The sequence below is a fragment of the Xenopus laevis genome, chromosome 2L (genome assembly GCF_017654675.1).
Source record: "Xenopus laevis strain J_2021 chromosome 2L, Xenopus_laevis_v10.1, whole genome shotgun sequence".
NCBI classification, from domain to species: Eukaryota; Metazoa; Chordata; class Amphibia; order Anura; family Pipidae; genus Xenopus; species Xenopus laevis.
Window position 1 is genome coordinate 84615475 of NC_054373.1, and position 15906 is coordinate 84631380.

The window sequence follows — 15906 nt, forward strand, 5'->3', positions numbered from 1 at the left end:
ATCTTACCTACATTCAGCCCTTTTGGGTAAACCACAACCTTGTCATTACACTTTCCACATTCCAGGTAGCAGGAATGCAACATTAAGTAAACAGGATACCAGAAAAATAAGCATTTATTTGTAAGGTATTTGATGCAAATACCTAACAAAAGCTAAATAAAAGGGTTGGTTCACCTTTAAGTTAACTTTTAGTATAATAGAATGGCTAATTCTACGCAACTTTTGAATTGGCCTTAATTTTTTATTTTCTATAATTTTTTAAATATTTCCCTTCTTCTTCTGACTCTTTCCAGCTTTCAAATGGGTGGGTGACTGACCCCATCTAAAAATAAATGTTCTATACAAATGTATAGTTAGTGCTACTTTTTAGTTCTCATCTTTCCATTCAGGCCCTCTCCTATTCATATTCCTCTTCAAATCAGTGCATGGTTGCTAGGGTAATTTGGACTTTAGCAACCAGATTGCGGATACTGCAAAAAGCGAAATAACTCAACGACTGCAAATAATAACAAACGAAAAGCAATTGCAAATTGTTAAAATATCACTCTCTACATCATACTAAAAGTTAATTTAAAGGTGAACAGCCCCTTTAAATCTGGCAGGCAATGTGTCATGAAACCTAGTGCTGCTACTCTTGAATGTGGTATAGGCAGAATCTCTTGTGCCTCCATTCTTTAGAATTCTTTCCATAGCATACTTGCATTGTAAGTTAGTGGTTGGGGGGGCGGGGGTACAAAAAGTAATTTACTTTACAACTGTGATAAACATGCTCTAATGCCATGCATATAAAAGTGGGGTTGAGTGCATCCTGAGAAACTGTGCTATAATAATTATTAAGTTCTATAAAGAAATGTAGAAGGTTTATAACCCACATACATACTCTGGCCAGTCTGTAATCATGCAGATTTAGAATAAAAACAGTGGTGCTTTTTACAATGTAAGCAAATGTACATTGTAAAAAGCACCACTATTTTTTATCTTTTTAATTTTGTATATATATATATATATTGTGCTGGCTTGCTTTTCAATAAGAGAGAAGTGCATGGTTTTATTGTTGTATTTTACTTTGTAACCCTGCAGCTCCATGGTGGAACACTAGCATCACACAAGGAATGGTTCATTGGTTTAGTCATGTCCATTAGGCGTGGGTTTGAGTATTGGCTCAACTATCTTTGGTCTTGGGCAACCCACTTATGGGGCAATATTATAAGGGTGTAAGGTTTGCCACATAGCAATCAGCAAGTAAGGTGTATTGGTCGGTAGTTTAAAATCTGATTGACTGTTTTGGGTCACTAGACTTAAACAAATTATATGCCTTTTTCTACATGAATCTACCTAAGCTTAGGTAGCCAAACCTAGATTTAATAAAGAAAAAGTTAATATTATGAAAGTGAAGGATATGATGAACGTTGCTTAAAGGAAAACTATGCCCCCCAAACAATGTAGGTCTCTATAAAAAGATATTGCATAAAACAGCTCATATGTAAAATCCTGCTTCACTTAAATAAACCATTTTCATAATAATATACTTTTCTAGTAGTATGTGAATTGGGTAATCATAAATAGAAAATTGCCATTTTAAAAAATAAGGGCCGCCCCCTGGGATCGTAGGATTCACTGTACTCACAAACATACCAACAAACCATACATGTTAGGTCACATGAGCCAATTAACAGACAGAGTTGTGTCTTTTGCTTCCACACTTCTTACTGTTACAGTTAGAGTTGAAGTATTTCTGGTCAGGTGATCTCTGAGGCAGCACAGAGACCATCACGAAATGGTGGTTCAAGGCAAGAGATGTAAAAGGGCAATATTTACTTAAATATATATTCCAGTTTGGTAAGATTCTTTAATATGCCACTTAATATGATATGAACTATCTGTTGCTTAAGTGTTCATTTTGGGGGTATAGTTTTCCTTTAATACAAAAATCACAGTATTTCTAGAAATGACCACATCACAAAAATACTGTAGTATTAGATCAGCAAGAGAAGTATTTCATAGTACCGTCCACCTAGACTTAATCAACTACTAAGGTTGACTCTCCTACACATACAAAGGCATGCTTTACTGCCATGGATTAGATTATGTAAACAAGAAACATATCATAAGAAGTTATCATGAACCCACAAGGCAGTATATAGTCCAGTCCCTAAATTTATTAAGATGAAATTGCCTGACAAGTGGGTTAAAGGGGTGGTTCACCATTCAGTTAACTTTTACTATATTATATAATGGCCAATTCAAAGCAACTTTTCAATTGGCCTTGATTATTTATTTATATTTTTTGAATTAATTTACCTTTTTCTGCAGATTCTTTCCAGCTTTCAAATGGATGTCACTGACCCCATCTTAAAACAAATGCTCTGTAAAGCTACCAGTTAATTATTATTGCTTCTTTTATTTCTCTTTCTATTCTAGGGATGCACCAAATCCACTATTTTAGGGGTAGGAAGGGGAAAACATTTTTTACTTCCTTGTTTTGTGACAAAAAGTCACGTGATTTCCCTCCCCGCTCCATTTTGTATATGCAAATTAAGATTCGGATTGGAATTCTGCACTGAAATCCATTTCTCAAAAGAGCAAACATATTTCTTTATATTCAATTTTGAAATCTGACATGGGGCTAGACATTTTGTATATGCAAATTAAGATTCGGATTGGTTTGGCCGAATCCGAATACTGCTGAAAAAGACCAAATCCTGGCCAAATCCCAAACCAAATCCTGAATTCGGTGCATCCCTATTCTATTTAGGCTCTCTCCTATTCATATTCCAGTCTCTCATTAAAATCAGTGCATGGCTGCTAGGGTAATCTGGAACCTATCAACCAGTTTACTGAAACTGCAAACTGAAGAGCTGCTGAATAAAAAGCTAAATAACTCAAAAAACACAAATAATAAAAAATGATAAGTTTCAAATTGTCTCAGAATATCACTCTCTAGATCATACTAAAAGTTAATTTAAAGATGAACAACAACCTCTTTAATTATAAAAATAGAAATTAATTGTTGACTGAAATGCAAAACTAGTTGTTTTCTGAACAAGAAACACTAGCTAATAAGATGGCCCTGAAGAAGGTTTTGATTGCTTTTCTCCCTAGCACTGCCTGGGCACATGCAGCAAGCAAACATAGAAGACTGCTGTGGTCATGCTTGGCTGCTGGCGAGAAAGTACTGCATCAGATCGGAACAAACATATTCCCAGGAATGCAGGAGCGTGTAACTGGATGAAGTTAGTTCCAAGAGCAGAGTTTAGAAAAGCAAAACAAAAACACTGGCAGGAAAAAAAGTGAGTCACTGCCACTGGTTTGATTTGTGTAGGCTTTGTATGGCTTCCAAATACTTCCTTTTCTTTGGGACAATTTGTACTTAAAAGCTCAGAAATAGTCTAGTAGGTTTGGGAGCATTGGTTTTAGTAATTTTTTTGTGGTTTCTTTATAAACAAAGATGTTAGCCACTAATTATTTTATTCTTGTATCATGCTGAAATTAATTGTAGGATTTAACTCAGTTATTGAGGCACAGTGAGTCCCATGCACCTTAAAATTTCAGTGTGGTGACTGAAGCACAGGGAGGAAGAAGAAGCTACTGTTTAGAGTATTAAAATGTGTAACTTTTAACCACACAGCATGTGATTGTAGGGCTCCATTATCTGAAAAACCTATTAACCAGAAAATTCCCAAAATATGGATATGACATTTTCCATAGATTTTTATTTACGCAAACATTTTTTTTTTTAAAGAAAACAGTACCTTGTACGTGATGGTAGCTAAGCTAGAATAAGTTCATGTTGGTGACAAACAGTCCTATTACATTATTAATGTATAAATGCAATTTTGTAGACTTATAGTATGTTGAACAAAATTAAGGGAAAATGCTTTATCTGGAAATCCCCTGGACCCAAGCAGAAATTATCCCATATCACAGCACTAAAATTCTGCTAAGCAACACTTAAGACAAGCAAGACATCTTGCATTTTAATTAAAAATAAACAATGGTCATGCATAAAAAGAGCCTATGCAGAGGGGTGATCCCCATCTTTTCTTAAAACTCTCCATGCAGTGTATCGGTATATACCCAAGATGGTCTTTTATATTAATAAGTAAGCGAAACATCCCAGTCACCTTTTATTAGATACTTTGGAAACAGAATATTTGACTTTTAGTTCAAATGCCTATGTTTCTTGGTTGTTCTTTCTTCCCCTTTGTACCTCCCCCTTTTTTTCCTTTTCTTTCCTCTTTCTCTTTTTTTTCTTCCTTGTTGTACCCTATGCAATATGGTGTGACAACAGATAAAGCAGTTATACAATCATTAAAAACTTAATAAAAAGCTCAGTAAAAAAAAAAAAAAGCAATGGTAACCCTTCAATAAATGAGAAACGGTTTATTTTCTATAAATTCTTGAATCATAAATGTTATACTTACCTATAGGTTACTAGACGTAATGTTTTACAATGTAATATGCAGTTAATCCAATCACTCCTTGACCCTTTCATACCCGGGCCACTTCTACTATTTGCCACCTATCAATGCACACCAACATAATGCAGCACCCTTCATTATTTAGGGGTGACTGGAACCATTGAAGCATTTTGTAGCAAATAGAGATCTAGCAGCACTGAAAGATACTTAATTTTCGTTTGCTGAAGTTTTAAGTTAAAGATTCCTTGATTTTAATGTCACTAAATCCTGCTTTCTGTATTTACAGTTGCTTGTCATGCCACACATTTTAGGGAGGGCCAATTAATTTTCACAGGTCTGAACCTATTGTGAACATTTATTAATTACTGAAATTAATTGCAACTGTCAGTCCCATTTGCCTCAAACCCATGTAATATTAACATTTAACTTTAATAAATACTGTATATTTGTTTTAATATTGAAAACCAGGCTAAAAAAGTACTTACTACATTACAATCACTGGTGGGTGCTTTGTGCAAATTTCAATTTGCACAAAGCATACCAAATCACATTCAATACATTTTACACATCTCAGAAATATCAACTGTGGCTACAAAATCTTAAATGTGACTCAATATGTTGTTTGTAAAAGTTCTGCAGTGCTTTGTAGCCACAGTTGATATTTCTGAGCTGTGTAAAATGTATTGAATGTGATTTTGTATGCTTTAATTGGAATGGGAGCGGACCCTCCTATTACCCACCAATGACTTTAAGGAGGGAAGTACTTATTTAGCTTGTTGTTTAACAAGTATGTTTGTTCCAATAGTGATGTTTGGTGTGTTTAAATGTGAATAAAACTTAGCCAGTACATTTTTTTATACATGTTTAAGGCCAATACATTTTGTACAATGTTTTAAAGGGGTTGTTCACATTCCAGCACTGTTTTCAGTTCAGTTGTTTTCAAATTGTCCACTAGAAATAAAGAATTTTTCCAGTTACTTTCTATTGCAAACTGTTATAAATTGATAAATGTAGTTAATACATTGCTTATCTGTGCCTTCTGAACAGAATCCCTGAGTTTCATAAAAGGCAACTGTTAGAATTGTTACAATAGCTGCTAAAATTCAAAACACACTGCTGAAAAATGTTTCAACTAAATGTAACAAATTGTAAAAGTTCTAATTCTAAACCTGGATTTCCGAGGTACCAGACAAACACCAGAGACAGGAACATTCAACATTTCATAAAACATGGAAGTAATTGAAAAAAGCCTTTACTTCTGGTGAACAACATGAAAACAACTGAATTAAAAAATGGTTAGAAGGTGAACACCCCCTTTAAGTAGATCATACTGGTCACCACAGGAAATGATTTCATTTCCACCCATGTAGACTAAAGAAAAGACCCATGGATGCTTTGCTTAAAGGGAAAGTAAAGTCTAAAATAGAATAAGGCTTGATATGCTGTATTTTGTATATACGAAATTTACTGCACCACAAGCCTAATCAAACAAATTATTTTTTTGCTTTCAAAGTTGGAAAGGGGGTTCAACATCTTGTAACTTTGTTAAACATTTTTGCAAGACCAAGACTGTCCACATGCTCAGTGTGGTCCAGGCTGCTTAGGGATCATCATAAATTATTAAAACAGCAGAAGTCAAATAATATCTGCCAGAAGCTAATACAGCAAGACTGATTAATAATCAGAATATGCAGACTGCACTGGGTCCTGTGTTGTCATGTAATCTAATGTGGATTTTATAGTTTTTGTATTGTTTAATACAAACTTTCTCCAAATCTGCAGAACCAGTGGCTGCAACAAAATAATCCTGCAAACAGAATACCAAGCTATCTGTTAAAATCTGTCTCCATGATCTTTGCTCCTGCAGCTGAAGTTGGAAACAGTAAAGGGGATGCAAAGGCAAAAATAAAATCCAAAACAAATCTCTACACAGTCCAGGAGTCACAGTCCCCATTTGTATTCTGAAAGGAGGCAGGATAGAATTCTACTCTAGGCTTGGTGCAAGTGTCCTGCATCTACTGCAGACCCCGACTGCTCTACAGAGAAATAAAGAAATCTGCTTGAGTTCTGCATGGCTGGGAAGTAAGATGGGACGCCTCCTGCTGTTCATAAGTATGATTGTTTCCCTGCAGAGCAGTTAGGGACCATCTGACAATTGCTATCCACAGCAGTTAATGAAGGGAGAATTTTACTGCATACAGTCAGGTTTATAATAAAAACTATACACATTTTTTAATTAAAGTATATTGGAGATAGGTTTCTTTTTCATTAAAGAAAGTAAAAATTGGATTTTATTTTTTTTCCTTTACATGCCCTTTAAACTTTATTGTATTGTACTGTGTCCTATCTTCACTGGAGCAAAACATACTATAAGCTATATTATCTATTGGTCTTTGTTAGTGGCTGCACAATGCTCTCAGGCAAATATTCCCAGAAGCCTTTCTCTTCACATACAAGACAAGACACTAGAGCCATGACTATGCTGTGAATTATAAGATTATAAACTAGGGATGCATGGATTCCACTACTTTGGGATTCGGCAAAATTCAGGAGGTGCTTAGTGATGTCCTTTCTGTCACCTGACTCTATGAAGCTGTGTATTATAAAAAATAATATACCCCTGTTGTAAAGAAGACTATGTGTTAATACAACACTAAACGTGTAAGGCTGCCTGTGTTTGTATAAATACAGCTGTGGCTTTTACACACCTATGTGGAGGATTGTTCATCGAGTCTGCTCCAATACAATCAGTTGATCATTCTAGCGTGTCTTGGTTCGATAGCTGATTTACAGATTATGTTATTGGAAGAGTAATATAATAGCACAGTGGAATTTATGTATCAATAAACAAAGCAACCTAGTATCATACCCCACCCATTCCAGTTTTGCTGGACAGTCCCACTTCCTGCAACCAAAATAAGAAGTGGCATCCTGGAAGAATATTGACTTTGGGAAATGAGATGGATAGGTTCAAGGATGGGAGGATGAAGTATTAAGAGGCATGGGCGAAAATATTGCAATTCTAAATGTCCCAATTTCTAAAATAGGAACATTGAAAGGCATGGTATATTCACACACTATGCAAATTCCGTTTCAGCAGATAGAGAAGCCAAAATATCTTCCATATACACTTCCCTTACTAGAATGTGCCGAAATGCTAGATTACAGGCACTAGCTGAATAGGTCTATGTCAAAAGCTTGAGCAGTCAGCTAGCATGGAATGAAACAACTGCTATAATACTACACCTCCAAAATTTTAGATATATGTCAGAGAAATCAAGCATTCATATAATAGAAGCCATTTTATTTTTCTCATATAGAGAAGATAATGATCTATAGTTTAGATAAAAAGCTGACATTACTAACCGCCTCCTGAGGAGGTGGTTAGTACTGTCAGCTTTTCAGCCAAACTATAACAACATAAGACTTTGTATGGGACCAAAATGATTCATTATCAGGATAAAAAAATATGAAGGTGCTTACTGGTATCGGCACACTCTCTGTATGTAGTGATGTTCTCGGTCTGTTGAGCAAATCGTTCTAAAGCACTCCATGCAAGACTTATTTCTGTCAAAATGACAAGTAAATTGTATAGTTTAAACTGTGTACTTACCATCAATATTTAGCATCATTTTCCACATGGCAGGCCGTACAGATTGATGAAATCCAAACCAGACTTCTCTTCCACCTCCTAGAGGATGGTCATAACCCTCAGGAGCTGAAAAGAAGGAACGTCCTACAGGGGTGTACCTGCAAAAACACAAATGAGAGTAAGAAAAATAAAATAACAGCCATAGAGAAACTTTAGAAAGACTTCCTTAACAGAATTATTCTTTAACTTCCATTTATTTTTCTCCTTAAATAGAGAAGCACAGGGGAACAAAATATATTACAAAATACGAATATATATTGAATGTTCAGATTGATCAAAAGATCTTTCCAAACCCCATATGGCCTCTTAAACACTAAGGGGCAGATTCACTAAGGGTCGAATATCGAAGTAAAAAATACTTCGAAATTCGACCCTCGAATTGAAATCCTTCGACTTCGAATATCGAAGTCGAAGGATTTAGCGCTAAACGTTCGTTCGATCGATCAAAGGATTTTTCGTTCGATCGAACGATTAAATCCTTCGAATCGAACGATTCGAAGGATTTTAATCCAACGATCGAAGGAAAATCCTTCGATCAAAAAAAGTTTAGCAAGCCTATGGGGACCTTCCCCATAGGCTAACATTGACTTCGGTAGGTTTTATCTGCCGAAGTAGGGGGTCGAAGTTTTTTTTAAAGGGAAAGTACTTCGACTATCGAATGGTCGAATAGTCGAACGATTTTTCGTTCGAAACGTTCGAATCGAAGTCGAAGGTCGTAGTCGAAGGTCGAAGTAGCCCATTCGATGGTCGAAGTACCCAAAAAATACTTCGAAATTCGAAGTATTTTTCATTCGAATCCTTCACTCGAGCTTAGTGAATGGGCCCCTAACACACTACAATCCATTACTTTAATGTTAAGTAAAACCTGGTCCCCTAATATTTTATCAGGCAAGTACCAAATCCCTCTAATGAAAGCAACTGCCACTATTAGCTCTCACAGTACAATGCAAGATAATGTGGATAAATAATAGAGTCTCTGCTCACTTATATGCACGTACATAACAGTGCATCAATTAATACTTGTTACTGTCTGATGTTCCAAGTCCAAGCATAAATGCAATATTGGTAGCATTGGTATAGGCAATTATAGTGCACCATCTAGGGAGTAAGACCTGTACATATTTTTTTTTCAAACCGTGCAATGAGTAAATACAAAGCAATACTTACTTCATGGAGGGAAGGTGTCGTAGCACCACATCAACCGCATGAACCGGGTTAGTGCTTATTGGCTTGTCCAGTTCTAGAGGTTCGGGAAGGGTCCGACCTGTCAGAACTTCATGCAGCAAATGCCAGCTTATCCTTGAGACAAACTTAATTGAAACCTTGAAGGGACGGTCTTTCCCCCCCTCTCCGGGTAACGTTACATCCAAATCCACCTGATAACAAATAAACCCATGAGACTGAAGCTAGTTTTCAGACATCAGCCGCCCCCCTCAGTAAGTTTTTTTGGTGGAGGGGGGCACGCTACCAAGTTACACCACTGCTTACTGCATAAGAACTAATTAAAGCCAACTGTTAACTTGTTGCAAAGGACTAAGGTAAATTAGATAAGCCTTTAACTTTAACTATAAATTTATATCTTATACAACATATAAATTGCCTTAGGTAATTATTAGAACCTAAATGTGCTTGATTAGCTGTGGATTATATCCAGGTCATTCTGCAGTTATGCACACAGTCAGATGTTCTAAAATAAATCTGTTCTTTTTTTCCAAACCTGTGACGCTTAGGGGCCGATTTATCAAGGGTCGAATTTTGAATTCATGGGAGTTTTTTTAAAACACCCATTAACTCCCATGAACTCGAAATGTATTTAAAATATTTAATTTTCAAAACTCGGGTGAGTAGGATCAACCCGAAATCTCAAATCGAATTAGATTAGAATTTTCAAATGTCAAGAAGGCAGCAAACAACTCCAAACTGCCCTTGTACACCTCTGCACCACAGACAGAAGAAGGACTTTTATGACCTTGTCTAGGCTATGTAGGCATGCACAAATGAATTATGTATTAATATTTACATTTTCTCTGACTTAGGAGTAATGTTTGAAAAGTACAACTAATAACATTTCCATATCATTATATCAATGACTATTTGTTTCAACTTTGTTTACCCCAGTAGATGCTACAGGCAGAGGACTGGCAGTATAAAGGCTTCTTTTCCCATCGTAAACAGGTCTGCGGTCCCCAAATATAGTGACTTTGAAATGCTGAACCATGGAATCAACAACCTCCCTAGAGGTAAAATAAACAAACGCATAAAAATAAAGTTAAAATTAATGAATTAACATGAGACTTGTTGAAATGCAGTTTAATTTACTTTCTAAGACAATTTGTTATTGGTTTTCATTTTTATTATTTGTGGTTAGTGAGATTTAGCTTTTTATTGAGCAGATCTCCAGTTTGCAATTTGAACAATCGGGTTGCTTGGGTAAAATTACCCTAGCAACCATGCATTGAATAAGAGACAGGAATATGAATAGAAAAGAACCTGAATAGAAAGATGAATAATAAAAAGTAGACATAAAAATACATTTATAGCGTTACATTTGCTTTTTAATTGGGGTTATCCAATTGAAAGCTGAAAAGTAAAAAATTAAATTTTAAGGTGATCCACTCCCTTAAGCAAATCTTTGAAATGCCTTTCACCCCCTATTTATGCAATTCATGCTGCTTACAGCATATTAAATTCTCTTATATTGGGCAGCTCCTCTGGTAACTCATATTTCTCTCCAGGATAAACACTGGCAAGATTAACAGTAAACTTATTTTTTAACTTACAACCTAATAAAACATGTTTGCAAGAAGCTGTAAATCAAATGGTATGTGTTTCCTCAAACACCACTTGCAAATCATGTATGCCACAATATTTAACAAGTAGAGCAGAACCATGTGTTCAAATTTATGAAAATGTACTTATTTATGAAAATGAAATGCTGTGCACATGAAAATAATAGAAGATATACCGCATTTATAACAATGGTTTATTTTTCTAAGATTACGTCAGAGAATGACTTAGAACTTATTTTTCCAATTTGAACAATTAAATAGGATCCAGGATCATATTCCCCATCCAACAGTGTGGTAAACAATCTATACTCTGAGGAGGTTTATTTATATCATCAGCTGTACCTGTTGACTCTGCGAGGGCATTTATCAGGCTTAATATCCACCTCATAGAGGTAGACATCAATCTTTGGGATCTCCACCTGGAAGCAGTTGGCCAGCAGCTTGATGGGTTTTCCCATGGTGCCATATCCAGGCCGTCTGGGCACCACGAAGAAGGACTGAGCCCCCGCGGGTCCTGTAAGAGATTAAATAAATGTCCAATTTAGATTTTGTTTGCCTTTGTTAGAAAGATAATCCTTTTAATTTATGTTCATTAAGCATTGGAATCATTATTAGGATCTCAAAAGGGCAATCAAGACACATTAACATATACAGTTAACAAACACAGAGAGAGAGAAGACTCTAGTCATTAAAGCTTAGAGTATCAACAGAGACTAATACAGAGTACAGACCGTAAATTAGCTTCTTTTTGTAGCTCCTGTCTAATAAATAGGGCAACCATTTAACAATTTCAACCTTTGAAAATTGCATTACAGGTAAAACTCTTGCACTATAAAAAAAATGCATACTGCAATGTTGGAGTTCTATCAGATGAATCAGGCGAGATCATAAATGACCTTAAGGCAGTTGGACAGTTCAAATATATTGCAATACATGGGCAATCTGTTTTGTTTAAAGGGTTTTTTTTAACTGCTTTTCACACAAGATATACTATCATCCTTTAATACACTAATATGGATAAGAGAATTCGGTGTTCTCTAAACATTTACAATTAACAACATCTAAGAACTGGATGCCATATACCTGCAAGTGAGCACTAAATGGCTAAAGAGAGGAAAAGGAGTTGTTCAGCAGTTTTGCCATTTGTTAAAGGAGCTGCTCATCTTCCAAACACTTTTTGAGGTTGAGTTGTTTTCAGATTGTTCTCCAGAAATAAAGCCTTTTTTCAATCGCTTTCCATTTTTTATGTTTTTTCCAAAATGTAAAGTTTAAGGTTCCTGTCTGGTGTTTCAGTCTGGCAGCTCAGTATTTCCGGTGCAGATTCTGCACTGTTACAATTTGCTACATTAGTTGATACATTTCTGAGCAGCATCTCTGGAGTATTAGCAACTATTGTATCAATTATAACAGCTGCCTGTAATGAAACTCAGCAGGGACAAAGATAAGAAATGTATCAACTAAATGTATCAATTTAGAACAATTTAGAGAGTCTACTACCCCCCCTCCCAGAGCTGCTTTAGAAAGGTGAAAAATTAGACTTACACTTCAATGTTAGAAAACCGGTCAAACAAAGAAAATAGAAAGAATTTGTAAAAAGTCAAACAAAGGAAGAAAAAGCCAACCCATGGCACAGAAATAAACTGCTTAGACTTGGGGGGCAAAGCAAGGTTGCTCAGGATTTCATAGTGAAGAATTTGTAGCAGACAATTATGAAAGCCACTGAACATTTAAAGGGATTCTGTCATGATTTATATGGTTTCGTTTTTATTTCTAAATGACGCTGTTTACATTGCAAATAATTCATCAAACATAAATATTTCTGTACTATTGGTGTGAAGGCAGCAGTGTATTGTAGAGTTTTGAGAAGGAGCCAGCACTTCAGAATGGAACTGCTTTGAGACAGCTATTGTTTCTCTCCTTCTCACTGTATTTTACCACTACCTAAGTTGTGCTCCCTTTACCCTAGTGATATACATAAGAATAGCACCCAAGCAGGAAAAAGCAATGCAAACAAATCCTTCAGAAGATATGTCAGGTAGCTGCTATCTGGTTAGCTGCCCATTGTTCTGCTGATAGGCTGCTGATAGGCTGCTGGGGAGGGAAGGGGGGGGTGATAACACTCCAACTTGCAGTATAGCAGTAAAGCATGACTGACGCAGTTTGGGGGCAGACTCTAGCTCCATTCCAAATTTCAAAAACAGATTTCAGTGCAAAATTCTGCTGGTGCAGCACTATTAAGTAATGCTTTTTGAAGAAAAAAAAAACAGTTTTCCCGCAACAGTATCTCTTAAATGACTAATTTCCATTTAAAACATATTTTGGAACACTGTAAGCTCACAAAATGATCAAAATCATATTCTGCAAGTGATCTACATAGAAATAAAATGCAAATTCACTTGATTTCCTGTAAATGTGATGTAAAACAGAAAAAGGCAGTTACATAAATCTTGCTTTAATTGTATTCTTGTTATTTGGGACTGCCCCTGCCCCAAGCAGGCCTCACATTTCTGCATAGGTATTGAAAAATAAGCTCATGAGGGGGGGGGGGGGGCCTTGATGCATTAAAGGCAGACTGGAATTTCCTCTGAATAGACCAAGACTCCTCGTCTAAAATGTTTTTTTTCCACCCACTTCTTTGAGGAACCACTGCATACAAATCACAATACACAAACTTCTGAGCTCTAAAACATCTGTATATCACTAGGTATTTCCTACCCAGCAATGCCTTTTGGTAAAATAACCTTTTAATATAACTAGACAGCAATGTAGCTTGCAGTAACTGCCTCAGAAACATATGATATTTACTATAACACCGAATTTCATCTTAGTACCTTTGATGCTATATAATCACACATGAATCAATTTGTGGGTTTCAAATACAAATGAAACCAGGAAGAAATACATACTTTTGTGGTACAAATAGCAAGTGAAGTATAGGTGGTGATGACAAAGGCCAAGCACATTACAAGCCATTAAACCACTATAAGGCATTTATTTTTTTGTAACAAAAATGCTTATTTCTGCTTTTTTAATAAAAAATTTTCAAACAAACACACACATTTGTCACTTAACCATAAAGCACATAGCAGCAAAGATGATAAGCTAACTGTACTTTAATCACACAACTGTGTAATAAACGAATGTATTTACAGCATCTACCACCTTCTAGAGAATATTTATTCTGTATATTACAGAATGTCCTATTCTTAGAAACTTGTCAATTGGTCTTGATTTATTATAGTTTAAATTATTTGTTGCCTCTTTCCAGCTGTCAATAGAATGTCCACTGACAACCCCATCCAAAAAAGAAAAAACCTTTTGTTGTGCGAGTCTAAAAGGATCATTTTTATGTTCTATTACTTATCTTTACTATTTAGGCCCTAATTCAGTCACTCGGTCAAACCACTGCCTGGTTGCTATTGTAACTGGGACCTAGCGACTAGAACTCCAAACAGTTTGTAAACAATAAAACAAACACAAATAAAACATGCACAAAAAAAAGCATGTCTACAAATATCCCTGTACATTTACTGTAAAACAAAAAATCAGTTTATATTGGCAGTATACTGTATATTTTTCTCTGAAAATAACCCCTTTGTTGCTGCTGGTAAGGCTGTACTAGTAAGTTCTCCTGCTTTCTCCCATCCCCCCTACCCTCCTACCACACACAAACAAACACATAGTTCACTTCCCTTTCATAAGCAAAATGAACTTTCCCTGATCTTGGCCTCAAATGCCTTCTGTTCAGAAAGGGGAATGGGTGAACCATACTGAAGCAAGTGTGCTGGATCCCATGCTTTGCCAGAGCATGCTAACATACAACTGTATCAGAGCCTCAAACCTGCCCGGCAGCAAGGTCAACGGTGATGAACTGGGGGCTCTCTCGTTCAGGAGGAGTTGCATTCGGTCCAGTCAAGGTTTTACGTTTTTACATGTAATTGATTTGTTTTTTTAAAAAAATTAATATAAAAGAAAATGTTTCAAAATCAATACAAGTGGGAGATATATCACTACAACAATGTAGAACACATACACATAATGAAAGGAACATTTATCCAGCCATAAAAATGCGGCTCGTGTATTCATCTGAAGTACAATTTCTTGCAACCATTCTCCTCGCTAGTGTGAATGACAAGCAGTAACTGAAAGATAAAACTTCTTTGTGGCACCTTGTTGCTTTGCAGTTTAAGTCAAAGAAATAAGAATTCATATATATAAATGCTCTGTCTGTAGATCAGAACTTGATTTTATCACCGTTGTTTTATTTTGTACCAGGCAACATGCCTCCTATTGCAAATGGGAATCATATCTGACAGATATGACGTAAGAACCCTAATCTAAACAAGAAGGAAGCATGAGAGAAGTAGGATATTCAGCACTTTACAGGGATCATTCAAAGCCCCAGTGGACTTCACAATTTCATTTCAAACCAATGAAAACTTAGGAGCACATATACTAAGGGTCGAATATCGAGGGTTAATAAACCCTCTAATTCGACCCTTTTGCGCAAATCCTATGATCGAACGATCAAAGTAAAAACCGTTCGATCGAAAGATAAAATCCTTCCATTCGAACGATTTTAATCAAATCGATTGAAGGATTTTAATCGATCGATCGAAGGATTTTACTTCGATCAAAAAAAGCTTAGAAAACTGATGGGGAAGGTCCCCATAGGCTAACGTACCTCAGTAGGTTTAAACTGCTGAAGTATGTAGTCAAAGTTTTTTTTAAAGAGCAAGCTCAGTTTGCTCTTCTCCTCTTCCCTTTTCCCCCCTCCCTCCTGCCTGCTGTAATATGAGCTTAGAGCTATGAGTGAGCAGGGAGAGACTCAGTCCGGAAGTGACGTCACATCAAGCTAATATGGCAGCTATTATCCTTCTAGAGCTGTTTACTCAGGTATGGTAAAGCATTCTGCAGATACATATAGTGTTATAGCTTGCACTATTGTGGCTAATCTATTAGCAATAAACTGCTTCGGTAGCTTTCCTTCTCCTAAGAATCCCTTTCACCATAATATAATATAATACAAGGCATAATGCTGCTT

The 15906-nt window shown here is 36.1% G+C and overlaps 1 protein-coding gene across 2 annotated transcripts in view; it reads right to left on the minus strand.

The window, feature by feature from the left end:
* LOC108708211 (protein argonaute-3) overlaps nucleotides 1-15906 on the minus strand; it is a 50607-nt gene that overhangs the window by 21625 nt on the left and 13076 nt on the right. For both annotated transcript variants that reach the window (XM_018246682.2, XM_018246683.2), the window contains exons 2-5: nucleotides 11205-11376; nucleotides 10187-10307; nucleotides 9241-9449; nucleotides 8035-8171 (exon numbers count right to left, since the gene is read on the minus strand). In XM_018246682.2, coding sequence (XP_018102171.1) covers nucleotides 8035-8171; nucleotides 9241-9449; nucleotides 10187-10307; nucleotides 11205-11376 — 639 coding nt within the window. The remainder of the gene's footprint in view (nucleotides 1-8034; nucleotides 8172-9240; nucleotides 9450-10186; nucleotides 10308-11204; nucleotides 11377-15906) is intronic.